General features: G+C 38.9%; 1 protein-coding gene across 1 annotated transcript; it reads left to right on the top strand.

The window, feature by feature from the left end:
* Positions 1–3,060: 3,060 nt before the first annotated feature.
* PDK4 (pyruvate dehydrogenase kinase 4) lies at positions 3,061–14,121 on the top strand. Its single transcript, XM_066240215.1, has 11 exons — positions 3,061–3,443; positions 4,363–4,504; positions 5,821–5,892; positions 6,044–6,228; positions 6,398–6,484; positions 6,932–7,009; positions 8,945–9,021; positions 10,975–11,073; positions 11,268–11,378; positions 11,674–11,787; positions 12,907–14,121. The coding sequence occupies exons 1-11, from the start codon at positions 3,314–3,316 to the stop codon at positions 13,048–13,050; spliced, it is 1,239 nt and encodes a 412-aa protein (XP_066096312.1). The 5' UTR covers positions 3,061–3,313; the 3' UTR covers positions 13,051–14,121.
* The last annotated feature ends 12,578 nt before the right edge of the window (positions 14,122–26,699 follow it).

The raw sequence follows: 26,699 nt of genomic DNA, 5'->3' as shown, positions 1-26,699 counted from the left end.
CTCTTCCTGTACATTTTCTTCACAACCCTTGCTCTAATTTAATTGCTTTGTAATGCTTATTTCTCACAAGTCTATAATCACCATGAAGGAACAGACCATGACTCTTTTGTTCCCTGTTGAAATAGCCATTTCTTAAATAATCATTGTATGATACATATACATATTGTAAATATTTTTTCCCAAGTTTGCTGATCATTTTTTAACTTGATTCTATAATCAACTGTTTATTTTTCCATCATGGCTTTTGATATTTTCTCTTAATGTATTTTTAATTATTCCCTTAGAATATATTCCTACAGGGGGAAAAGTGAAATAGGTATCTCTTTAAGAATCTTGATAAATTTCATCAAACTGAACATGCCCAGCCCTCTGACAAAAGTATGTTTTGCATTCTTAAATTTTTACCAGTGGCCTTACGTTGTCAGCTTTTGCCAAGCAAGCTGGATAGAATTTATTTAATGCTAGGTAAGCATGCCCCTGAAAATTTCAGGAATTGAGTGCATCAAGCAGAGATGCTGTGTTCAGTCCTGTGTTCAAAGGGGAAACTTTAGTACTCCCTGCGACCACTGGCACCAAATTATTCGATAGTCCTCTCACGGTTTACTTTTATTCAAATAAATACACAGATTTGTCCATACCCATTGTCCCCAAATAATTCCCTTTGCTTTATTTCTTTAGCAACTAGATCACCTCCAAGGTCTGTGAAAATATAAATGTCACTCTCCCAGTCATTCTCTAGTCATGGCACAAGTTTCCCCCGCCATCCAAAAGTAGAGTGTTTCTATGAAATCTTTCATAAGCTGAAATGGCATAAAGCAAAGAAACGATTACCATTAATTTATATGGAAAAAATATTTGACGGTCCCAATACCCAGAAATAACCTACCAAATCAGTCATACCAATTCGCTTAATTACATCCAGTGTTATGTTAAATGGAATACCCTTCTAACTCTCTTAGGTGTTTCTGATACCTTAGAACACACTTTGCTAACAGATATACAAAATAAATAGAGATAACGCACAAATGTTTTCAGACACAGTTCAAAACCATGGCAGCTTGATGCTAATATGCTGAGTGTAGTTTTTGGGAAGGAGGTTGGTGATGCCACTCAAGTTGCTCCGGGTACGTGCTGCCTCTATCAAGTTCGCTGGGAAACAAACACTGAATGCTATTTTCCTTTTCCCCCTTTTCTCATAAAAGTGAAAAATCTTCTTTGGGTGTCTTTCAGTCAAAGGAAACAAGTACAGGTCTCTCATAAAAGTGAAGTGTCTTAACATGAACTTTCGGAAAGCATGGGATAGCGGTAATAAATAGTATCTTAGCCAACTGGGTAAACAGCTGAACCTGGCTATCCAGACCAGTTACTGTGAAATGTTGCCAATTATAACAACAGTTCCTGTCATGGAGAAATGACGTTAAAGAATGTAATTTACTGTGATAGTAACCTGATAAATATTATTGGATGGGATGACATGGAGACAAAATTTTGTTGACCTCAGTTCACATTTAGCCCACAGCCATCTCCATGACCATCATAAGACTTCACATGACATTTAATCATCACACAACACACAGGGCCGGAATGCTGGGCAAGCCAGGCCAAACCATCAATGGGGTTTTCCTAAATTAGAATGGCCTGTAATATATCCTTTCCACTGTCGTTGCACTGCAGATTAAAGAGTATAATTCTTTATAGTATACTGCTCACAAAAATTAGGGGGTATTTTATACCTTCATATTCATTTTGAAATATCTCCTAATTTTGTGAGCATTAGAGTTTTGCCTATTCCAGATCCTACACACATAGGAAGAAAAAGCAAATGCATACGTTTCTAGTACTTCTGTTCTTAGGGTGTAATTCAGGAAAAAAGGGATTTTTACCTAAATTTACTTCATCAGAGTTTTATTTTGTCTTTTGGCTTCTGGAAAACTTTTTTTTTTTTTTTTTGGCTTTATCAAACTATGCAAACATGAAACAAAGGATTCAGAATACAAAAATATAAATAGTATCAAGACCCATCTCCAAATAGAGATGCAGTTTGGAACTTTCTGGGTTTGAGTAGAAATAAAAAGGGGTAAGAAACACAAAGATACATCCCGCATTGTCCCAACTCTGATGTCTTTCAGAAGAGGGGTCCAGAGAGTGACAATATAAGAACATAAATAGCTACAGTAAAATGTCATAAGTGACAAAGGCCATATTTAGGAGGAAAAGCAATAGGAAAGATCACTTACTGCACATAGTTTGAGCGGGGCATTTAAGGCTAGAAAAGAACGTTTTAGGCAAAGATTTGGATGAAGGACATTTCATACAGGAGAACAGAGCCAGCAAATTCTTCATGAGAGAAAGAGAAGGCAAGTCACACTGACAAATTGATCCTTTTTTAATTTTGTTTTTAATTAACGGAGTTAAACCTAATGGAGAGAAACAAACTGGTAGCCTTTTATTGCCACAAGATAAAGTTAGTGCATTTTGGGCAGCTCCTCAAGTCTCAGCGAAAGGTACTTCCAGTTCCCCAAGTGTGCTGTTCTCTTGCTGGAAGAATTCTTTAGACCGCTTATTCCTTTCGCTGTCCAATGGCAGAGAAGCTCATACTTTTGATGCAGTTGATTGGCTACTGTAAAAGCCCGCTCTGAGCAAGGACCAATGAGCTTCCAGAGCCCTGATTCTTGGAAATACTTTCTGGCCAGGAATGCGTGACATTGAGACAGCCTTGCACTTGTAAACAAGGACGAGTCTGGGCGGGCTCCCAGCCCACGGGATCCGGGGCCCTGTCCCAAGTGGTTGATCTCGAGCCCACCTGTTTCCAGATGCCTACTTCAGCTTCGTCCTTCCCCCTTCCCCCTCACAGCCTCGGGCACCGGAGCCAGGCCACTCGACGGGGACCTCCGCGGGGGCGGGGGGGGGGGGGGGGGGGCAGAGTTCTTTATCTGAGCAGACTGGCACGTTCCCAGGCTCAGGAAACGACTCCAAGTCCCAGTGACTCCTCCCAGTTGGAGTCGGGGCAGGGGGTGGAGAGCGTGCGGGGGGGGGGGGGGGGGGGGGCGAACAAATAAAACCGCAGTAGCCGGCTGGAAGTGGCAAGACGAGCTCTTGAGTCTCAAGCCACTCACAGCTCCTCTGACTCACTGCTGGACTCCTGGACTCCGAACAGCCCTGAAGCTCTACCCAGACCGGGGTGCGCCAGCCCGCCAGCACACCTAGCTCCTCATTCGGACGCACCCCGCCTCCTCCTCGGTCCCGGGCTCTGCTGCTTGCAGCCTTTGCCCTCAGCCAGCCCCAGCCCCTGCCAAGCCTGGTGGGCATCAAGATGAAGGCGGCCCGCTTCATGATGCGCAGCGCTGGCTCGCTGAGCGGCGCTAGCCTGGTCCCCCGCGAGGTCGAGCATTTCTCGCGCTACAGCCCGTCCCCACTGTCCATGAAGCAGCTGCTGGACTTTGGTGAGCGGGGTTGCAGGGCCCGGGCGGGAGAGCTGGGGCTGGGGTGCTGCCTTAACTTGAAGTCCCGATGCAGGGAGGGCTGAGCTCGTTGTTTAAAAGCAACTGAGATCTGCTGTCCTGCTGGACCCTGGAGGCCACGCCAGCGCACCTTGCCGTTTCCAACATCTGCTTGCTTTCTGACAGTTTGTGCCAGCAGGTGGAGGCCCCTTGCAGCTCTGCTGATGCTGGATGGTTTGAGCTCATCTTTCCTCTTCTTTCTGTCTAAAGCTTCCCCTCAGAATACTTTTGCTTTCAGTCAACATTTAGCAATGAACGAGAAACTTGATCCCCTCGTGGCATAGTACTTGGAAAAGATTATGAAGTCGCCTCAAATTAATTGAGATGTTTATCCCATAACCACCCTCCACAGAATACATCTCTGCTTTCCTAACAAATCGCTTTGTTTATTTACTATTACAGTTTTTCATATATTTGCATTACCACTGAAAATATTTAGGGACTTTCTGCAATAGCCTTACAAGGAAACCTTCAAGGAATTAAACGTGATATAATTTATTCTTGGTCTAGAAACATCACCATTTCCACTCCACCCCCTTATCTCCCACTCTAGTTTCATATCTAGAACTCTGAACATTGTGATGGATTGAGCTCTGCACTCTTTTATGAATATTAAGAGCCATAAGATACTCTGACTTCTTGAAAGTAAACCCTCTAAAACACACCCCAAAGTTCTCATATTGGTAATTTTAAAAAGAGAAAGAGACAAGAAGATGCTTCTGAATTATCTATAAACAGTAAACCAACTGGGGGTAAAATATCATGTTATATATGTATTTAATATTGGATAGTTAATGCTATTCAAATATATCTTTTAGACATACTTGTTTCCAAATACTAAGTAAATATTAATTTATTACAGGTTCAGAAAATGCGTGTGAAAGAACTTCCTTTGCATTTTTGAGACAAGAATTGCCTGTGAGGTTTGCCAATATCCTGAAGGAAATTGATATCCTTCCTGATCGATTGCTAAGTACCCCTTCAGTGCAATTAGTTAAAAGCTGGTAAGTACTGACCCATTTTGAAACAGTCTCTAGTTTTAAGACAGTTATCTGAGTATGGACCGTATAATGTATTAACATCATAGTTGGAAAACAGGTGGTCTGAAAACACTTGAAACACAGAAAGAACTTTTTATTAATTTAGAGTAAGCTATCATAAGGGCAGTTTTAAACTAGAAACAGACATTTTTATCCTGGAACACTAGATTTTTTTCACAATATAATTTTTATTTCTAGAAGAAAAATGAACCTAATTGACAGTTATTTGTTTTGTATTTTAAATAATAAAAGACAGAGTTTGATATTTTCAAAGGAATCTTATCCTAGAAGCAGATATGAATGACTACTATTCAGAGAGGGCTTAATATTTTTTTTTATTTCCAAACCAATGAATAGAGCAGCCCCAGAGTTCAAATCTTGTTTTCTGCCTTTCCTAGTGGTGGAATTCTTGGCAAGTGTCTTAAATTCTCTGTGCCTCAGTTTCTCTATCTGTTATTGAAGAGAATAAAGTATGTGCCTCAAAGGGGTATTTGAGCATAATTAAATGAGGTAATCCATCAACAAGCACTTAGAAAATTACTACGGAGTCTTATTGAGAGTAAATAACCCAAAGGAATAGATTTTTGGAGAATAGAGCTAGGATATGCATTGAGTCAGATATGCACCAGAGGCCAACCATAATCTGTTGACTGCACAACTTTTTGTTCATTGATTCAAGAGATATATGTATTATACACCCATTAAACAGTTACAATCCGAAATACATACTAAATCCATATTTACTACTTTCAATGGAATAGGAAAAACTATGAAGTCTTTCTTAAAAAATTGTTTTCAAATGCTTTTGCTGTAAAACAAAAAAAATGCATTTGCCAAACAAAACTGAAGACTGATCTGGAATAAAGAAATAAAAATTTGTTTATTGATTGATTTTTAGAGGGAAGGAAGGGAGAGAGACAGACATCAATTTGTCATTGCCCTTAGTAATGCATTCGTTGGTTAATTCTTGTATGTGACCTGACCAGGGATTGAACGCACAACCTTGGCATATCAGGACAATGCTCTGACTAGCTGAGCTCCCTGGCCAGGACCAAGAAATAGAAATTTTAACTTAGAAAGTTAAAGTTAAGGTTTAGAAAGTTAAAGTTGGACCCTCCCCCTCTCTTTTAGAGATACTGTTTTCCAAATGTCTATGAGTTTTCATTGTAAACGTAATACTTTCTCTTTTCAAATCATTTGAAAAAAAGACACTCTGTTTTCAGCCACCTGTACCTAATTATTCAATTTTAAAACTTAAAAGAACACTTATCATTTTACAGGTACATCCAGAGCCTGATGGATTTGGTGGAATTCCATGAGAAAAACCCAGAAGACCATAAGGCATTATCAGAGTAAGTTCTATGCATTATAATAAGGGTCTATAACTTTGACTATTTCCAGACATACTTCTATAATAAATAATATGCACATTTTTAATCTAAGAAATATAAGTGAATGAACCTTACTTCAACTTTCACTAAATGTAAATGTGTTTTGGTTTAGTTTTGTAGATACTCTCATCAAAGTTCGAAATAGACACCACAACGTAGTTCCTACAATGGCACAAGGAATCATAGAGTTTAAAGATGGCCGTACAGTTGACCCAGTCACCAATCAAAATCTTCAGTATTTCTTGGATCGATTTTACATGAATCGTATTTCTACCCGGATGATAATGAACCAGCACAGTAAGTTAGTTTATCATAATCATTGATATACAGAGATGGGTATAGACTATCAACCACACTCTAACTAGATATTTCACTATTTGGTGGGCCACATTCTTTGTCAGTGGTAGCTATAATCATTATTACCCTGATTTTTATAACAATCCTTTTTGTATTTATTTTTCAACAGTTCTTATATTTAGTGACTCAGAGACAGGAAACCCAAGCCTCATTGGAAGCATTGATCCAAACTGTGATGTGTCAGCAGTAGTCGAAGGTAATTTCTAGATTTCTTCATTTCACTAATTAAAAATGTACATTATATGATTGACATTTAGTTGAGGTGATTCTATGAATGAATTTATATTCAGAATTTTCTTTTTCTATTTTTATAAGTACTGTCATCAAGGTCCTTTGCTTTTGGGGATCAGGGACTTTCAGTAATATTAAAAATCCAAATATCAGTAGTTAATGTGCTGTATTCTTATATATTATATTTTATCTCTGAAGGGTGCATATTTCTACTGCTATAGCTATAACTTAACCACTGTTATAATTTTTCTTCAATAAAATATTACAAAGGTATTTTTCATATATAAAACTTGTACCGTAATGAATATTTTAGATTAAGGGTCATGTACACACTGAAGATTACTTGAAAATTTTACTTGGCACAAATTCATTTCATTATTAAATATTAAAAAAAAAACACCTTCTATTCCAGATGCCTTTGAGTGCGCACGGATGCTTTGTGATCAGTATTACTTAACATCTCCAGAATTAAAGCTCACACAAGTGAATGGTAAGCTATAAATAAAATATTTTAATCTAAGGAAAATTCAGTGTTCTCCCAGTATGATTAAAACTGTAAATGCAGAGCAACTACTGAGTTTAATTTTTCATTTTTCCCTTCTGAACAGGAGTACAATGTGTACATTTCTTTATCAAAGCCAAGATTCTTTTTATATTAACTGGAAAGTTCCAGTTGAGCATATTCAGCCGCTAGTGATGACTCATGAAGAAGAATAGTTTGAACAAATAGTTTGGGATATAGAGTAGCAACTTAGTTCCAATATCTTAGATCAAAGAAAGATTACTTACTACACAATAGGGGGCCAGATGGAGGAAGAACCACTTGGTAGTGGAGATATCCTCCCAAAGAGGCTACTCTTAAGATCTAGAAACAAAAATACTTCAAACTGCACTGTAAGAAATCAGCCAGTCACAGAAGAACAAATACTGTATGATCCTACTTACGTGAGGCATTTAAAATTAAGTCAAATCCACAGAAGCAGAAAGTAGAATGGTGGTTGCTAGAGGCTGGGTGGAGGAGGAAAGGGGTGTCGTTATTCCCTGGGTATAAAATTTCAGTTATGCAAGATGAGTAGAAGTCTGCTGTACATCATCGTGCTTATAAAAATAATATTTAAGAAGGTAACTTTCATGTTTAATAATCTTTCCAGGTTTTGTTTTTTTTTTTAATTGCACTATAAGTATATACCAGTTTGGAAGCAGAGCACACTTCATTTAGTAGCTTCAACTGTAGGGTACCTGAAAAGTCTCCCTGCACTGACTGAAGTGATTACATGATGAATGCAGGCACTATTTTTATCCTATTGCATAGTTGCTTCTTAAAGCATGCCAGGGTGCTTACATTGGAATAGCATTCTCCTTCTAATGCAGAGCAAACACTTTTTCCAAGTAATAGTTATACATGAACGATGCTTGCTGGTGATGAGAGTGTAAATCAAGTCGCTCCAGTTTTGAGTAGCCTAACCCATGAGTTGGGGAATGTAACCGATTGCTCAATTAAAAATAAAAGTACAAACAGAGGGAAAGTGGAAGAGAAGATGGGGTCAGAGAAGGGAAAGAGATCAATGACATTATATAAGCATAACACAGCGTTATAGAGAACAGGACAGCAAATTCTAGGGGGAAGGCATTGGGGGAGGGGCTGAGGGAGCTGAGGAGAAGAGGGGGGTGGGGGAGATATTCAGTGGGACACTTGAATCTATGTAAACACAAAAGCATAAATTAAAAAAAGTACAAAGATTGAAAACTATCACTTAAGTATGAACAGAGTTGTGACATAACTTTTAGCTGAACCACTTGAACTGTTCGATAAAATAAAGAGGGAATTGAGCCAGATCTTGTGTTTTCCAGTTCAAACTTTGCCAAGGCCTGGCACACCAAAGAATAATACTTCTATTTTTCCTTTCAAAGAGTATTATGAAGTTTCTATTGCTCTGTTTTCTTTAGCCTCTTGGTGAAATTTGAGCATATTTAGTCTGCAAGATGTAATGTTTGAATGATAAAAATCAAGAATAATCAGATGTGTTATTTTCCCATGCATTATTGTGTAATTTTCCATGTGTTACTTCAGTTTCAAAGTATGAAAATTATAGCTAGCATTAATTTTGGTGTTATACTATAGACATTAATTTTTTTTTCTTATAGTGTATATAATTTAAACTCTGGGATTGTCCTATACAAAAGATTTTTTTTTTTTAATATAAGTGGAACAAGTTGATGTATCTCTCCCCCCCTTACTCTCTCTAAAAATCAATCAATCAATACAAAATTTAAGAGGGAACATTTTAGGGTAGAATTTTGGAGTGGAGAGGATGAGGAGTATTCTAGTCCTATTTAAGTCTGAAATATTAGTCAAATAAATATGGAAGTTAATTTTGATGAAATATTTGTTAGCCAATTCTAATGAATTTAATTTTTTTTCTAGCAAAATCTCCAGGGCAACCGATTCACATTGTGTATGTTCCTTCTCACCTTCACCATATGCTCTTCGAACTGTTCAAGGTAGGACATTTCATAGCGATTGCAATTTTATTTTTAATTTACTGGTTACATTTCTATTTCTTTAATCATTTCTGGATAAACAGGAGCCTCACGACCTTTTCCCAAGTGAACTTCTGTGCTTCGAACAGGAGGCTACAGTGGATGTTTGAAAGGGTATCTAGAGTTCATCGTAGCATCAACTTGTCCTTGAGAAGGCACAATGATTCACGATGTCTCATGGCTGCCTATTCCCATTATTTGTTCAGGTGCCCAACAAAGCACTATTCATTTGTACATTCATTAAGAAAGTTCATGGGGTGAATACTTCAGGGAATGAGGCCTTGTTTCTTCCACCCCCGCAGGTTGGTTCAATTCTAAGTCCAGAGGTTCAGGTCCAGAATTACTGTAAGTGACCGGATCTCAACCTGCATCTAGAATATATCCAAAGGACAGTTCATTCTTTTAGTTATTTACTCTAATGTGCATATGAATCACCTGGTGGTTTTGTTAAAATGCAAATCCTGATTCAGTAGGTCTGGGGTAGGGCCTGAGAATATGAATTTCTAATAAGCTGACAGGTGCTGCCGCTGGTCCACAGTCTGCTTTCTGTGACTGGAGCGGACAGGAGTGCTTCTTAGACTTCCATGTGGCGCAGAATCACTTGGGGGGCTTGTGAAAACACAGACTTGTAGGCTCTGCCCCAGACAGAGGTTTGGATTCTCCAGGTCTGAGAATTTACATTTTTAACATGTTCTCAGAGAATGTTACTGGTCTGGGGCCACCAGGTGCTCAAATCAAATCCTATCCTGTGTTCTGAGAACAAACTACATCTCTGTACTTACACCCAAAGCTAGAAGAACACCTAAAGCTTTGTGATGCTTCCAGGAGTCCCGTGGAATGGGGAGGAGGAAGCCTAAAAAAAGTGAAATTTGCTTCAAATTCTATTGCAATGCTTCTCTGAATTGACTGTTCCCTAACTTGTTCTAATGTTAGTTCAGTGAGGTATTGATTATATCACAAACATCTGATTTGTTTTATTTTACTTTAGCTAATGATTAGAACTTAATATTAAATAGAAACCAGAAAGCAGATAATTTGCCAGAAGGTTAGAAAGGAAAAGAAATGAAATGAACCAAAACAGTATCAGTATGAGTCATTCAGTTATCTGAAAACTTGAATTTCTTCTCTGTTAAAGATAAAAGATACTTTTTTGTTGATTTACTTTTAAATTGAATGGTCCAGCTTATTGATTTATTTTGCCATCGTTGGTAAAAGTTAAGGTAATCACATATAATTTAAAATTTAACATAGCCTGACCTGTGGTGGCGCAGTGGATAAAGCGTCGACCTGGAAATGCTGAGGTCGCCGGTTCGAAACCCTGGGCTTGCCTGGTCAAGGCACATATGGGAGTTGATGCTTCCTGCTCCTCCCCCCTTCTCTCTCTCTCTCTCTCTCTCTCCTTTCTAAAATGAATAAATAAAATAAAAAAATAAAAATAAATAAATAAAATTTAACATAGATTTACTATCCTTCTAAATAGTAACAACTTTTTTCCAGCAAAATTTATCAAAGCCAATAATGAGTTTATTGTTCATTTGTTATGTAATAGTTTTTGGTGTTTACAAGTAAATGTAATGGAAAGACAGAAAATAGAGAGCCAGGAAAAGGACTATAAAAAAATTGGACATTTAAATTAAGCTTAAAAATAAGAACTTGACAACTAGAAGAATTGTTTTCCTATTAGACATTACTGTCAGGAGCTATATTACATGGTGAATGAATATTTTTCAGTATAAGTCCTGTATGACATATTCATAAATGGCAATTTACTAAGCTGTTTTAACTACTAACTTAAAAGAAATAGGAACTTTGAATTACCCTTTGTGCTGCTTTTATTTTAAACTTTCAAAAAATAGACTTTTATTGTCTCTCCTTCTTCTGCCATTGAATAGCTTATGTTATTGTTTTCTTTAGAACGCAATGAGGGCAACAGTGGAACACCAGGAAAACCGCCCTTCCCTCACACCAGTTGAGGTGATCGTTGTTTTGGGGAAAGAAGATCTTACAATTAAGGTAACCATTCTCTGTTTGTCTTTGAGTCTCTCTGGAGAGAATTTTAAAAGTCACGAATAATAAAGCTGTCTGTTTTGAACAATAGATCAAAACCATGTTTCAGGTGACTTTTCAGTGAATGAAAGACATTTTTATAGAGACAAATGCACATTGTTTTTCATGTGTAGCTCTGATGATTCGTTTGTTTGTTTAAGATTTCAGACAGAGGAGGTGGTGTTCCCCTGAGGATCACTGACCGCCTGTTTAGTTATACATACTCCACTGCACCAACGCCTGTGATGGATAATTCCCGGAATGCTCCTTTGGTAAGACTTAATTGTATGGCAAATTTCACCCCAGCCACTTAGTTCTAAAGGTAGAGCCAGGATTACAAGTATTTAGACATGTTAATCAATTTAAATTGGGCATGGGGGATATGAGAAAGAATGATAAAGCAGTCTAAAAGTGGTGAAACAGTTCCAGGGGTGACTAATTGGAAGCAAAAACCATGTATGTAGGTTCTAGGACATCAGTGTCAAGCACTAGAATAACACCTTCCTACATGCTGTATTCCCGTGGTCATGTCTACCTCTTTATCAATAACTGATCTCTCCTCTTTAGGCCGGTTTTGGTTATGGCTTACCGATTTCTCGTCTGTATGCCAAGTACTTTCAAGGAGATCTGAATCTCTACTCATTATCAGGATATGGAACAGATGCTATCATCTACTTAAAGGTATACTTTAAATTCAATAGGAAAAAAAATTATTTCTGAAAAGATAACTTTTTTGACAGCTCTGAGTTCTATGGTCCCACAGTAAAAACTACCAACTGTGTTAATGCAAATAATGACTACAAATAATCCTAGTTTCTGTTTGGTATGTGTAGATAGACTGTTTAATGTGGTAACTTACCAATAAGAAGGTGGAGCCAGGCTACCTGCCTCAGGTGAAGCCAGATTGTTGCCCAAGAAGCACTTTTGTGTCAGAGTGAGAACATGCTCATGTGAATTCTTTAAGGGCAAGTCCTTTGGCATCTGTGAGAATAGCTGTAATTTGTTTTACTTAAACTTGTGAGGAAAAGATGCTAATAATGTTCCAACCTCAAAAATAACTGATATCAAGTTATTCAAGACCATCATAAGCTGACATTAAAGATGTAGGGGGGAGAAAGCTGACTGCTCCAGGGTTGTCAGTGAGACACCTGGCATTTTCTGTTTGAACTTGAAAACTTGATACATGTCTTTTCTAGTTTGGATAAAGCCTCGATTCATTTGCTAGGGTCGCTGTCCTGATTCTGTTTATTATTTACCAATTATTTTGACTGAAAATATACTGAAAGATATTAGCAACTAAAACATTAAACTTCTAGGCTCCCATTCTGTGTTGGGGAATTATGTGTCAAGTGGTTTTGACCATTGGAAATAATTAATGCATTGTAGTATTGGGAAAGATTAATAGATTATAGATTTAAAGTGTCATATTTAATAGATTAATAGTATGAGATTATGATTCTAACATAAATACAAAGGTTTTACTTGGAAAGAGTAGCTTTGCTATTAAACTCTATCATATCAGTAATAGCCAAACAGGGGAAATGTGTAAAAACTGAACACAAATTCTTTTCCCTGATTTGAATTATATGTATTCTATTTCATCCCCTATAAAGTAGATATAATATGTATTTTTTAGTTTTATTTTACCCTGACATACTATCAACAACTCCTGTGTGCTCTTAGTACTGAATTAATTAAAAGAATGTATCCGAACGGTTGACTACTTAGCTCTGAATTTCAAATACAAATCATGCTATGAATAATTTCTTTGGTTTGACTTTTTCCTCACTCTCCTTTCAGGCTTTGTCTTCTGAGTCTGTAGAAAAACTCCCAGTCTTTAACAAATCAGCCTTTAAACATTATCAGACCATCAGCGAGGCAGATGACTGGTGTATCCCAAGCAAGGAACCAAAGAACCTGGCGAAGGAAAAGGTGGCTGTGTGAAGGGGACACTCAGGACACTTGAAGGGATCAAAGTGGGTCTGCGCAGGTGCTGCTTTCTGAATGTTTGCATGTGAACTCTTCTTCCCTCATAAACAAGCAACAGCAACAAAGGCTCCTTGACCAGACTCTGAAGGGAAGAGGAACAAAGCCTTTTTCTGTGTCCCAGGAGAGCACACAGAACAGATGACAGGAGGTAGCAAATGGCCAGCTCTTTATTCTTCTAATGTAGAGTGACGCTTGGGTTGATACCAAACCCTGAAGAGGACGTAAGCCTCAATTTTTCATCTTTATCAACAGGAGTGAGAAAGGGAGCGAAGTGAAGATATGGGCTTGTCAGTCTCAATAGACTGATATTTTAGACCTCTGGCTGCTGTTGTAAGGTGTCAGCACTTACTGAACATTGTGTCGATTATACCAGTATTTTCCTGCCATTCAAAGGTGTAGGGCTTAGTTTACATTATATGACTAGAAATGTATGTAAATGTACATTTTGTATATACCTATGAGCTCTAGGGAGGAAAAACTGGTGACTACAATAACATTCACTTTGGATGATGAGTGAGTCAAAGCGTGTTATTCCGAGTTGCAGCAAGGCACTAAATCTACGTAAAAACTTTGAGGAAAGCCTTTTGGATAAATACAGGGCCTTTATTATGCTGCTTTCCCTGTTCACACGTCACATAGTAAGTGACCACTTAGTGCCAGGTGCCTAGTCTTGAATGAATTTTAAAATATGCACTGAATTCAGAATGTTGGCAGTTGGAGGGAGAGAAGACTTGCCGAAGTGATCACAAAAATAGCTTTCATCTTGCTTTGTTCATGAATGAAACAGTAGATTGGGAAAACCGATATTAGGAAAAGGAATCTTGCATTCAGAACCTAACTCAGAGAGAAGGGCTCTTCTCTGCCCTGCCGTAGTGGTAATCCAAAGGCATCTGTTTTCTAGACTTACAAAGATGTATTTTTGATATAATTAATTATACTCTCTACACTCTGGCATGAACATGTCTATAAACACAAAAGACCAAAAAAAAAAAAAAAAAAAAAACCCATGAAAACAAAACATAAAAAGAGACTATTTTTAACAAGTGGCCTGAGAGTAAGAGGCTTTCACGCCAAGTTTTCCTTTGTGAATCATCGAGTTTGAGAGCTAATGAATGAAAGCTGTAATGCGAATGGAACTTTTGGGGAGTTCAGGTGTAATATGGAGGTTGACAGGGAAGTCTAGTACATTACTCTTAGAAAAGGAGTGAAAAGACGGGAAGGAAAGGAGGGAGGGAGGGAAGGAAGAAAAGGAAGTAAAGGTATTATTGCCCACAAATTATTTCAGAAAATGATCCATATTTTCATGGATAAATTATAGGCAAATTATTGTATTTCAAAACAGTGTGGCTCCTTTAAATTCCTCTCTCACTCTTGCAGGATAAAAGGCTTTAATGAGGTGATAAACTCATGTATCAAATCAATGTTTGAACTGGGATACAGGAAAAAAAACTTTTCTGCATTGGAAAATAATCAGTCTATGTTAAACTTAACATCGTGTTTAGTTATGTCATGGCGTAGTATTGTGGTGCTGCTGGGAGTGGCCATTGAGACCTCAGCCTGTTTTGTGAATTTCAGATTTTATCATCAGAAGTCCTAGATAGTGACTTTTCTTGATGATGGGATTCTGGCGTATGCATTTGTTGATTACACAAAACTATTTGCAATAAGTTATTTGAATTTTCAGTTTTTACAAAATTTAAACACTTTTGCATGTAAATGCTTGTATTTACCAAAGATTTAAAACAGTTGATTAATAATCCAAACTCTATGAATTATCACTAAAACACTAGAGAAAAGAAATGTTGGTTTCTCAATAACATCATGTAAATGGAGTTCTATAAAATAGAAATAGACTACATTAGTATTTGTAAAATTTATAGAAGATCTTTAGGATTCTACTGAATAAATACTGAATGTTCAGACCCACTTAAATTATTAATGTATAAATTGTATATTTGCCTTTAAGCTATGTACAGATAAATGTGATAATTTTGATAATAAATATTTTTATTATAATAGTACATAGTCATTTCATTTTTTATTGAATTTACTGGGTGACATTGATTAATAAAATTATTAGGTTTTAGGTATGCAATTCTATAATCCATCACCTGTATAATGTATTGTATGTTCACCATCAAAGTCAAGTTTCTTTCCATCACCATTTATCCCCTTTACTCTCATCTACCTCCCCCTATTCTCCTTTCCCTCTTCTATAGTCACCATACATGTGTTGTCTGAGTTTTTCTTTTCTTTTTTTTTTTTTTTTTTTTTTTCTGAAGCTGGAAACGGGGAGAGACAGACAGACTCCCGCATGCGCCAGACCAGGATCCACCCGGCACGCCCACCAGGGGCAACGCTCTGCCCACCAGGGGGCGATGCTCTGCCCCTCCGGGGGTTGCTCTGCCGCGACCAGAGCCACTCTAGCGCCTGGGGCAGAGGCCAAGGAGCCATCCCCAGTGCCCGGGCCATCTTTGCTCCAATGGAGCCTCGGCTGCGGGAGGGGAAGAGAGAGACAGAGAGGAAGGAGGGGGGCAGGGAGAAGCAAATGGGCGCTTCTCCTATGTGCCCTGGCCGGGAATCGAACCTGGGTCCCCCGCACGCCAGGCCGACGCTCTACCGCTGAGCCAACCAGCCAGGGCCAGTCTGAGTTTTTCTTTGCTTAATTCCTTCACCTTTCCCCTAGTCCACCAAGCCCCACCTCCTCTGACAGCTGACAGACTGTTCTCCGTATCTATAAGCCTATTTCTATTTTGTTTGTCGATTTATTTTGTTCATTAGGTTCCACATAGAAGTGAAATCATAAGGTACTTGTCTTTCTCTGACTAACCTATTTCACTAAGCATATATAATCTCCAGGTCCATCCACACTCTCCCAAAAGGTAAGATTTCCTTCTTTTTATGGCTGAGTAATATTCCATTGTGTAAAGGTACCACAGCTTTTTTATCTACTCATCAACCAATGGGCACTTGGGCTGCTTTCAAATCTTGGCTACTGTAAATAACATTGCAATGAACATAAGGGTGCATATAGTCTTTCAAATTAGTGTTTTGGATTTCTTTGGGTAAATTCCCAGAAGTGGAATTGCTGGGTCATAAAGCATTTCCATTTTTAATTTTTTGAGGTAACTCCATGCTGCTTTCCACAGTGGCTGCGCTAATCTGCATTCCCACCAACGGAGTACAATGGTTCCCTTTTCTCCACATCCTCACGGACACTTGTTTAATTTATTGATAATAACCATTCTGACAACTGTGAGGTGGTATGTAATTGTGGTTTTAATTTGCATTTCTCTGATGATAAATGATAATGAGCATCTTTTCATGTCTACTGGCCATCTGTATGTCCTCTTTAAAGCAAGCTTTTTTTTCTTTTTTTAGATTTTATTTATTTATTTTTATAGAGAGAGGAGCAAGAGAGAATGAGAGAAAGAGAGAAGGGGTGGGGGGAGCAGGAGCATCAACTCCCATATGTGCCTTACCCAGGCAAGCACAGAGTTTCAAACAGTGACCTCAGCGTTCCAGGTCAACGCTTTATCCACTGCGCCACCATAGGTCAAGCTGTACATTCTCTTTAGAGAACTATTTAGATCCTTGCCCCATTTCTTCATTGGATTGTTTAGGTTTTTTTGGTGTTGAATTTTATAAGTTCCTTATAAATTTTGGATATTAACCCCTTATTCGATGTATTGGTGAATATGGTTTCCCATTCAGTGGGTTGTCTTAAATTTGTTGATAGTTTCTTAGGTGGCTGACTAGATCATGCAGTTGATTAGTTTGGGCAGTTTGATTAAATAGAGTGATGATTAGATCATAAAAGATGATCAGATTAGGCAGGCTTTTTGAATCAGGTGGATGATTAGTTTAGCAGCTGATAGTTGGATTATCGAGTGATTAGACTGACTAGTTGATTAGAGACTGTATTGTAGATTTTTAAATTGTATATATCTAATTTTGTGTTGTGGAATTTTCGTTATATCATGAGATTTTGCGGTATATAGGTATTTTTATAATTTATTATTTTAATTATTTTTATGGTGAAATAAGCATTTTCTAGCCTAAAAAATTTAAAAAGGTTTATAAGAGTGTGGGGAGTGTTTATAAAGCATTAAATATATATATAAATAATAAAATAAGTTTTATTAGGTTACTATATTTATAAGGTTACTACTTTGCAGATTTTCGCCTACCGTGAGTGTGGTGGGGGTTCTGGAACCCAACTCCTGGGATAGATGAGGAGCCACTGTAGTCTTTTCCTGGAAACAACAAGGTGTAATTTGAAATTCTCTTTAATCTCATATTCATCCACACACATCCAGATTAGGTAGATATTTAGATTAGGCAGCCAACTAGGTTAGCGATTGATTGAATGAGGTGGCCGATCAGATTAGCAGTTGATTAGCTCAAACTTCCAATCAATTTTGGTGGATGATTTAGATTAGCATCTGATTAGATCAACTGTTGAAAATTAGCAGCCAATTAGATTAGCAGGCGATTTGTGTTAAGTAGCTGATTAGATTTGGTGGCCGATTAGTTTTTGTGGATGATTCGATTAGGTGGGCGACTAGATTACTTGGCTGATTAGATTAGTCTCCTTTTCTCCCCACTATCCTCCCCACAGTATTTCTTCCAGCATTTGCCCGGCTCTTTACACATTCTTTTCATCAAACATCTTCCTGGCTTTCCTTCAGAAGCCTTTTGGGCTTATTTTGCTATGTAAAAACTTTTTTAATTTGATGTAGTCTCATTTTTTTAAATTTTGTTTTCCTTGCCTGAGTTGATATATCAGAAAAAATATACTGCTATGAGAAATGTTTTAGATTTTACTGCCTATGTTTTCTTTTAGGATTTTTATGCTTTTGAGTCTAACATTTTTAAGTCTTTAATTCAATTTGAATTTATTCTTGTGTATGGTGTATGAAGGTGGTCTGGTTTCATTTTATTGCATGTATCTCTACAATTTCTCAACATCATTTACTGAATAGACCAGTGATTTTTAACTGTTAGTCTGCGGAACTGTGCAGGCCTGCCAGAAATTTTCTGATGGTCCATAAAGGATTTAACTGCCCTGATGTATGAATATTATACAATCCAAATAAAATCACTAGATTTATAATCTTTAAACAACATGAGGGCAGTTAACTCTTCAGCGGACTGGCACAGGTCTGCGGACAGGCAGTCCAAACCCACTGGAGAATAGCCTTCCAAAAGGATTGAAAACAATGTAAAATCTAAATTTTTAAACAAAAGAGAAGTACTTAAAGCATTCCAGAAATTTCTAATTGTCCTTTCCTTTCTTGTGTATGCCCTAGTAACATAGTCAAAGTGTATATTTATCTGCATGAATATACTTAGTAATCACTTTTTTTTTCTTTTCTGAAGTTGGAAACTGGGAGGCAGTCAGACAGACTCCCGCATGCGCCCGACCAGGATCCACCTGGCATGTCCACCAGGGGGCTATGCTCTGCCCATCTGGGGCGTTGCTCTGTTGCAACCAGAGTCATTCCAGCACCTGAGGCAGAGGCCATAGAGCCATCCTCAGCACCCAGGCCAACTTTGCTCCAATGGAGCCTTGGCTGCGGGAGGGGAAGAGAGAGACAGAGAGGAAGGAGAGGGAGAAGGGTGGAGAAGCAGATGGGCGCCTCTCCTGTGTGCCCTGGCTGGGAATCGAACCCGGGACTCCTGCATGCCAGGTCGACACTCTACCACTGAGCCAACCGACCAGGGCCTGTTAGTAATCACTTTTGCAGTACACATGTTCTCTCTATATTTTTGTAAGTTTACTTTTAAATTTCATGCAATGACTGTATTTGCATAACAATACAGTGGAACACCAAAACAATTAGACAATTTAAGCTCCCAAACAATTTCTGGATTAAATATCTGAATACTAATAAAATAGAAATAGGATACAAATAACTAAATTAAGTGGTGGCATGCTTTATCTTCACTCTACCACTAATTTAATCCTACTTTATTTTTAAACAACATTTTTTGCCCACCTGCTTAATGGCCTTATTGGTAAAATTTTGCAAAGAAAAAAAGGATGGGAAAAAGGAAGAAAAAGAAAGGATGGAAAGGAAGGAGGGAGGGAGAGAGAGAGGGATGGAGGGAGGAGAGAAGGAGAAATTAGAAAAACTAGTGGAATGAATTTGCCACAACTAAATCATGATATCTTGTCAGAATAATTATAGTTGAATAAAAACATGCCATCAATCAAGACATTAGACCAGTGGTTCTCAAACTTTTTGAAGTCGAGACTCATTTAAAATCCTACAAATAATTGTAGGCAAACTATATACAAAATTCTGAGGAATATGTTATAATATTTAAGTCAAATATTAAAGAAAAAAATAGAAAGTCCAAGCGTGCTTTTATGGCAATTAAACAAAATAAATACGAAAAAATTAAGTTTATTCTGACATTAAAAAACATTTTTATGTTACATTTTTTGTTATGCTTTTTAGAATTCATAAAAAAGAGAGGTTAAAAAATAAAAAAAAGACAAAAAAGTTATCTTTTTTTTTTTTTTTTTGCATTTTTCTGAAGCTAGAAATGGGAGAGACAGTCAGACTCCCGCATGCGCCTGCCCGGGATCCACCCGGCACGCCCACCAGGGGGCGATGCTCTGCCCCTCCGGGGCGTCGCTCTGTCGCGACCAGAGCCACTCTAGCGCCTGGGGCAGAGACCATAGAGCCATCCCCAGCGCCCGGGCCATCTCTGCTCCAATGGAGCCTTGGCTGTGGGAGGGGAAGAGAGAGACAGAGAGGAAGGAGAGGGGGAGGGGTGGAGAAGCAGATGGGCGCCTCTCCTGTGTGCCCTGGCCGGGAATCGAACCCGGGACTTCTGCACGCCAGGCCGACGCTCTACCACTGAGCCAACTGTCCAGGGCAAAAAAGTTATCTTTTTATATATAGATACATTCTTAGTAAGATTTAGTAAATTCAGCAGGTCCCGGCACGAATGTGTTAAGTTTTTTCATTTTAGCGTTTATGAGAAACATGAGCTTGATGTGTCCTAGCAATTTCTTCAAGGTTTAGTCATAACCACCTTTTGCAACCTAATCAAGCTAGTGAGGTGGGGGGTTGGGCAGACTGTCAGCTTATAGCCAATTCCCCACACTTCTGTCCCCCAAAAATCTAAACTCCAAAAACCCTGTTGGTTTTTTTGGTCCCCAACAGGCTTATATTTCTCTGGAATACCATAGGGCGCACCTGGAAATCTTCTAGTGCACACTTTGAGAACCACTGCATTAGACTCTAGCGTGACCAGGCAGTGGCGTAGTGGATAGAGCGTAGGACTTGGACACGGAGGACCCAGGTTCGAAACTCCAAGGTTGCCAGCTTGAGCGCGGGCTCATCTGGTTTGAGCACAGCTCTCCAGCTTGAGCCCAAGGTTGCTGGCTTGAGCAAGGGGTCACTTGGTCTGCTGTAGACCCCCAGTCAAGGCACATGTGAGAAAGCAATCCCTGAACAACTAAGGTGCTACAATGAAGAATTGATGCTTCTCATCTCTCTCTCTTCCTCTTCCTGTCTGTCCCTATCTGTCCTTCTCTCTGTCTCTGTCGCACACACAAAAAAGACATTCGACTAAAGAAATTATACTAAAGCCCTTCACCAAGAACACTCAGCTTACTGTACCTTATCTAACGGAAGCACACAGGCCGGCACGTACACACAGGGGATTTAGTTGTAAATGTCCTTGAATTATGCTGCTTGGAGAGCAGGGAAGTCATGTACTCTGTAGGCTCAGAACCTTCATCCACACTTCCATAGAAACCGGAGACATCAAGTCCCACAGTCCACTATTTGTACACACGTGTCTTTTTGACACCGTCAATGTGTATATTCCGAAAGATACTAATTTTCAAGTCCAACAAAGTGAGCCGAACACTCATCAAAAATATCTTTAGCCTGATCAGACAGTGGCGCAGTGGATAGAGCTTCAGCCTGGGATGCAGAGGACCCGGGTTCAAAACCCCAAGGTCACAGGCTTGAGGACAGGCTCATCCAGCTGGAGTGCAGGCTCACCAGGTTGAGCACAGGGTCGCTGGCTTAAACATGGGATCAAGGACATGACCCCATGGTCGCTGGCTTAAGCCCAAAGGTCACTGGCTTGAGCAAGGGGTCACTTAGTCTGCTGTAGCCCCTGGATCAAGGAACATATGAGAAAGCAATCAATGAACAACTAAAGTAGCTGTAATGAAGAATTGATGCTTTTCATCTCTCTCCCTTCCTGTCTGTTTATCCCTGTCTGTCCCTCTCGCTGTCTCTCTCTCTCTTTCTGTCACTATATATACATATAATATATATATTATATATATGTGTGTGTGTATAGTGACATATATTGTGATATATATTGTGCCAATATTTATATGTATGTTATATATGTTATATAACATATATGTTATAACACACACATACGCACACATATCTTTGTACCATTTCTCCTAAATTTTACATTTGATTAGAAATGGTAGGAACATTTGATCTTAGCTACAATTATATGTGCAAAGAGAAAAGAGAGAGATCTTTGTGAACTAGTAGCTTGCTTGGTTTCTCATCAACCTTGAGAACTTTCTTACATGTGCTCCTACTATACTTTCAGGTATTACACTTACACTTAACTGTGTACCAACAGTGCGAATGTATCTGTAATCTTCAGGTCACTTTGGTCTGTCCTGGTGAAAGAATTGAGGGACTTTCATAGTTTTACAGGAGCTCATGTAAAAAGTCCTTAAGCCCCCAGCATGAATATTTAGAGCAGTGGGATGCTATCCCCATTAGCATTCTATCCGTACCAATCTCTTAGATTTTTCACTTTTTACCTTACATCATAGTTACTTAGGCACTCAATAAATATTCCCTGGTTAAATACTGGAATAAACACATAGATAAACTTCTGCCTTTACAACAGCATCCTTACATTTAAGGGCAAATTGGAACTCTGTGTTAAATGAATGCATATCAAATTTTATAAGATTTTTATGCTTTAAATAGTGCACAAGAAGTTTTACAACATTATAGAAACTCTGGAATACTTTCCTAAACCAACTTTTTCCAAAAGTTAAATTGCAACTGATTTTTTTTTAATGTTGCTCTTTATTAATGACCTTTGGCCATTGGAAATTATCGTGTACTTCAGAAGAAAGTAAATAATGGATAAAAGTGTAGAGAGCCACTGCATCTGAATGTGTCCAGCCTACGTGCAGCTGAGAGCAGAGGAAGGGCCCTCCTCGGCCTTGAGTGACCTGCAGGGCAAGGCCAGGTCACTAAAACCCCTTGAAGGCTGCTCGTGGCATTGACCCCAAAAGCAGGGCCAGTGGTGGCACAATGGATAGAGTGTCGGACTGGGATAACAAAGGACCCAGGTTTGAAGCCCCAAGAGATCGCCAGTCTGAAAACAGGCTTGGAGTCATTATGTCTCTATCAGAGCACAATGTCCCGCCTGGCCCCCAAACTCGATCTATGTCTCTGTGTTTCCTTCATCTTCCGTCATCCCCACTCAGGTCTTCACTTCCCTGCACTGGTCACGGCATAAAAGTTAGTAGAAGAAAATTTCTTGAGCAAATAGGTTGGTGTTTTAGATATTATAAGTATTCTTCCTTCTTGTTTACCTTAGACCAGATGAAAACTATTATTACTATTCATATTTCATGGCAGCTTAATGGAAATGAGCAACTGATTTTAATTAGATTTTTCAGTTCCTGCCAAGTTCAAATAAACGTTAAAAGCTATTCAAAACCAACAGAAATGTCAGTAACCTTGAAATCATGTTGAACTATTAAATGATGTGAAAATGATATGAGTTGTCTTAGCAATAAATCCAGCAACAAAATAATAGTTTGTCATTGAACTATTAGACATTGTTTTCATGTTTACTGCTGCCTTTTAACATAATGAAAAGAACACAAGACTGAATATTAAATAGTGCAATATTGTTAGCAATTATTTAGTAGCATACTGTTTTTCATAAATGTAAAAGGATGCTTTACATATATGCAGACAAACAGCCTATTAAATGGCAAAGTCTTGAGTTTTAATTAATTCCATTAAAACTATGCCCTTTAAATGTGCTTCTAGCTCAATAATATATCTTGATATTTGATAGTGTTGCTATTAAATCATCAGTCTTTTAAATTCATCTTTAAGGTTAAAATATTTTTTGTAATTATAAATTTGTGATCTGAAAATAAAATTAAAAATTAAAAACAAAAAGAAAAACATCATACTCTATTCTCAGGCAATTCTCTTTGCCTATTTGAGTTCAGTTTTCTCTTCTACCTAAATTAAATCTAGTTGTTTAAGAGAGGCATTCCAACTGCTAAAGTTTTAATTAATTAATTAATTAATTAATTTTTTTGTATTTTTCTGAAGCTGGAAACCGGGAGAGACAGTCAGACAGACTCCCGCATGCGCCCGACCCGGATCCACCCGGCATGCCCACCAGGGGCGACGCTCTGCCCCTCTGGGGCGTTGCTCTGCCCCTCCGGGGGGTCGCTCTGCCGCCCCTCCGGGGGGTCGCTCTGCCGCGACCAGAGCCATCCCCAGCGCCCGGGCCATCTTTGCTCCAAAGGAGCCTTGGCTGCGGGAGGGGAAGAGAGAGACAAAGAGGAAGGCGGGGTGGCGTGGAGAAGCAAATGGGCGCTTCTCCTGTGTGCCCTGGCCGGGAATCGAACCCGGGTCCCCTGCATGCCAGGCCGACGCTCTACCGTTGAGCCAACCGGCCAGGGCCGCTAAAGTTTTAGAATCTATATTTCTAAAGATTCTTTACTGAATACCCAGTCTCCAATCTCTCTTTAGTCCAAACGAGGCTTCTTGTAATGTCACAATCAAGCTCAAAATCCTTTGCTGGCTTCCTAGTGCCAAAGAATCAGATAGATAATAATTTTCTACCATCCAACCTACCGTATTTCCCCATGTATAAGACGCGCCCTTTTTCCAAAAATTTGGGGGTCAAAAACTGGCTGCGTCTTATACAGTGGTTGTAGGTTTTTACTTGCATTTCCCGCTTTTTTGTGCTTGTTTTTGCACTCATTGTTGTAGTAGATTTTTTTACTTTCATTTCCTGCATTTTTGCACTTGTTGTCTTTGCGCTCGTTTCACACTTGTTATCGGTATATTATGGTAGGTTACGTTTTGCCAAGATTGAGAACATTGTCAAGTCACTTAAGAAGTGTGGCATTTCAAACGCCATAGATGGAACTGAGGACAAGGCAATATATGAAGACAGTGATTCATCATCAGACACAGATGAGGACAAGCTAATGGATGGGAGTTTTGACAGTGATGAGGAGTTGTATGAATTTTATGATGAATAAAACTTGAGTTCAATAACTTATTGTAATACATTTTTTTTTCAAATTTTGGGCCCCAAAATTAAGATGCATCTTATATATGGGGAAATATGATATACAACCAAACTCACAACTTATATCTTTCATTACTGAGTTGTTTAATAAATTGTTTTCTACATATGGAACAAACACATTTCTTATTGCTCATTGTAAATGTGTCTGCCTCAAATGCCATTTCTCTCTTCTCTGTTTTTGGGGGTTTTTCCTAAATGCTGTTCAACTCTCTAGACCCAACTCAAATTCTACTTCCATAGACAGAGCATCCCAGTTCAAAGTGCCTTCTCTCTGAACTTTCTCCTCTAAACTCTCACATAGTCAGGACCATTTTAGTATTTATCACATAATTACTTAAGTTGCTTGTTAAATTTTATAAAGATGTAAAAGCCAGAAACCAGATTGTGTTTTTCCTATAATTCAGAACCATGAATCACCCATACTTACATAAAACCACTACATTGAGCCTGTTTCATGAAGAGTAGACATTGAGTAATATTTCTTAATTAATATTTTTTTTTCATTTTTTTTTTCATTTTTCTGAAGCTGGAAACAGGGAGAGATAGTCAGACAGACTCCTGCATGCGCCCGACCGGGATCCACCCGGCACGCCCACCAGGGGCGACGCTCTGCCCACCAGGGGGCGATGCTCTGCCCATCCTGGGCGTCGCCATGTTGCGACCAGAGCCACTCTAGTGCCTGGGGCAGAGGCCACAGAGCCATCCCCAGCGCCCGGGCCATCTTTGCTCCAATGGAGCCTTGGCTGCGGAAGGGGAAGAGAGAGACAGAGAGGAAAGCGCGGCGGAGGGGTGGAGAAGCAAATGGGCGCTTCTCCTGTGTGCCCTGGCCGGAATCGAACCCGGGTCCTCCGCACGCTAGGCCAACGCTCTACCGCTGAGCCAACCGGCCAGGGCTAATTAATATATTTTTGATGAGTTGGAATGACAGAGGATATCAATGGAACTATTCCTAAGTGAGCAGATTATTCTATTGATCTAAAACCAAATAAGTCACTTTAATAGTATTTTTAATGACTCTCATTTCTTCTCAATCTGGGAAAGATACATGTTTATTTCCAGATGGATCATGACTGTAATATATACATACAAACTAAAGTAAATATTTTATTTCAGGTTTATAACTAGGGCTTTGCCCTCATGGAGCTTAGAGCTTTATTGGAAGAGTTAAAGACACATAAACATGTAAGAAGTTGACCAAAAGTTTTAATAACAGTTCAAAGTAACAATAAAGGAAAAATTATAATTTCTAATGTATATAGTCAGACAAATGCACTATCAATAATTGCTGTAGAGATTTGAAGAAGAGAAGATGATTTCAGGGCCCTGGCTGGTTGGCTCAGTGATAGAGCATTAGCCTAGCATGTGGAAGTCCTGGGTTCAATTCCCAGTCAGGGCACACAGAAGTCACTATCTGCTTCTCCACCCACCACTTCCTTCCCCTTCTTCTCCTCTTGCAACCATGGCTCGAATGGTTCAAGCAAGTTGGCCACAGGTGCTGAAAATAGCTCCATGGCTTAGCTTCAAGCACTAAAATAGCTCAGTTGCCAACCAACGAAGCAGCAGCCCTAGATGGGCAGAGCATTGCTCTACTGGGAGCTTGCCCGGTAGATCTCAGTCAGGGCGCATGTGGGAGTCTGTCTCTGCCTCCCTGCCTCTCACTTAATATTTAAAAAAAAGAAAAGGTGATTTCAGGCTGAAGTGAATAGGTGGAAAGAGGAGAGTTGACATGAGGGAAATGGGAAGAGCATGAAGAAGTACTTGGAAGAAGGTGGGCAGGATAAGTTGGAGCTCAACTGAAGGTAGTTTGAATGTCTGGATGTGGTATCTGAGGCATCAAAGAGCCATTTAGTAGGATAGTAAAAAGTCAAAACAGTTCTGTTTGCTAAAATCTTAAGGTTATGTGTTTCACTGTCATTTTATTTATAAAATGCAATATAGCAATTAGCACAATTTTCTCAAATGACAAATTAATTTAATACCCAAACAAATACAGAGAGCCTCTATGGTGTGTTGACTGATGTGTGAAAAAGTGGGTTTTCACCAGAGTCTCCTAGTGGTCAGGTATGTGGAGTCTGCTGCCATGCTTGCTTAGATCTCCAGCCCAGCTCTGCCCCTAATAACCATGGGAAATTACATACCTTCTCTCTCTGCTTTAGTTTTCTGATCTGCAATGTGGAGATAATATTATAGCTACTTCCTTACAGAGATGCTGCAAAAAGTAAAATGAGTCAATA

This window comes from Saccopteryx bilineata, chromosome 7 (genome assembly GCF_036850765.1).
Source record: "Saccopteryx bilineata isolate mSacBil1 chromosome 7, mSacBil1_pri_phased_curated, whole genome shotgun sequence".
NCBI classification, from domain to species: domain Eukaryota; kingdom Metazoa; phylum Chordata; class Mammalia; order Chiroptera; family Emballonuridae; genus Saccopteryx; species Saccopteryx bilineata.
Note: the sequence above shows the minus strand (reverse complement) of the source record. Positions and strands in the feature narration are given on the sequence as shown.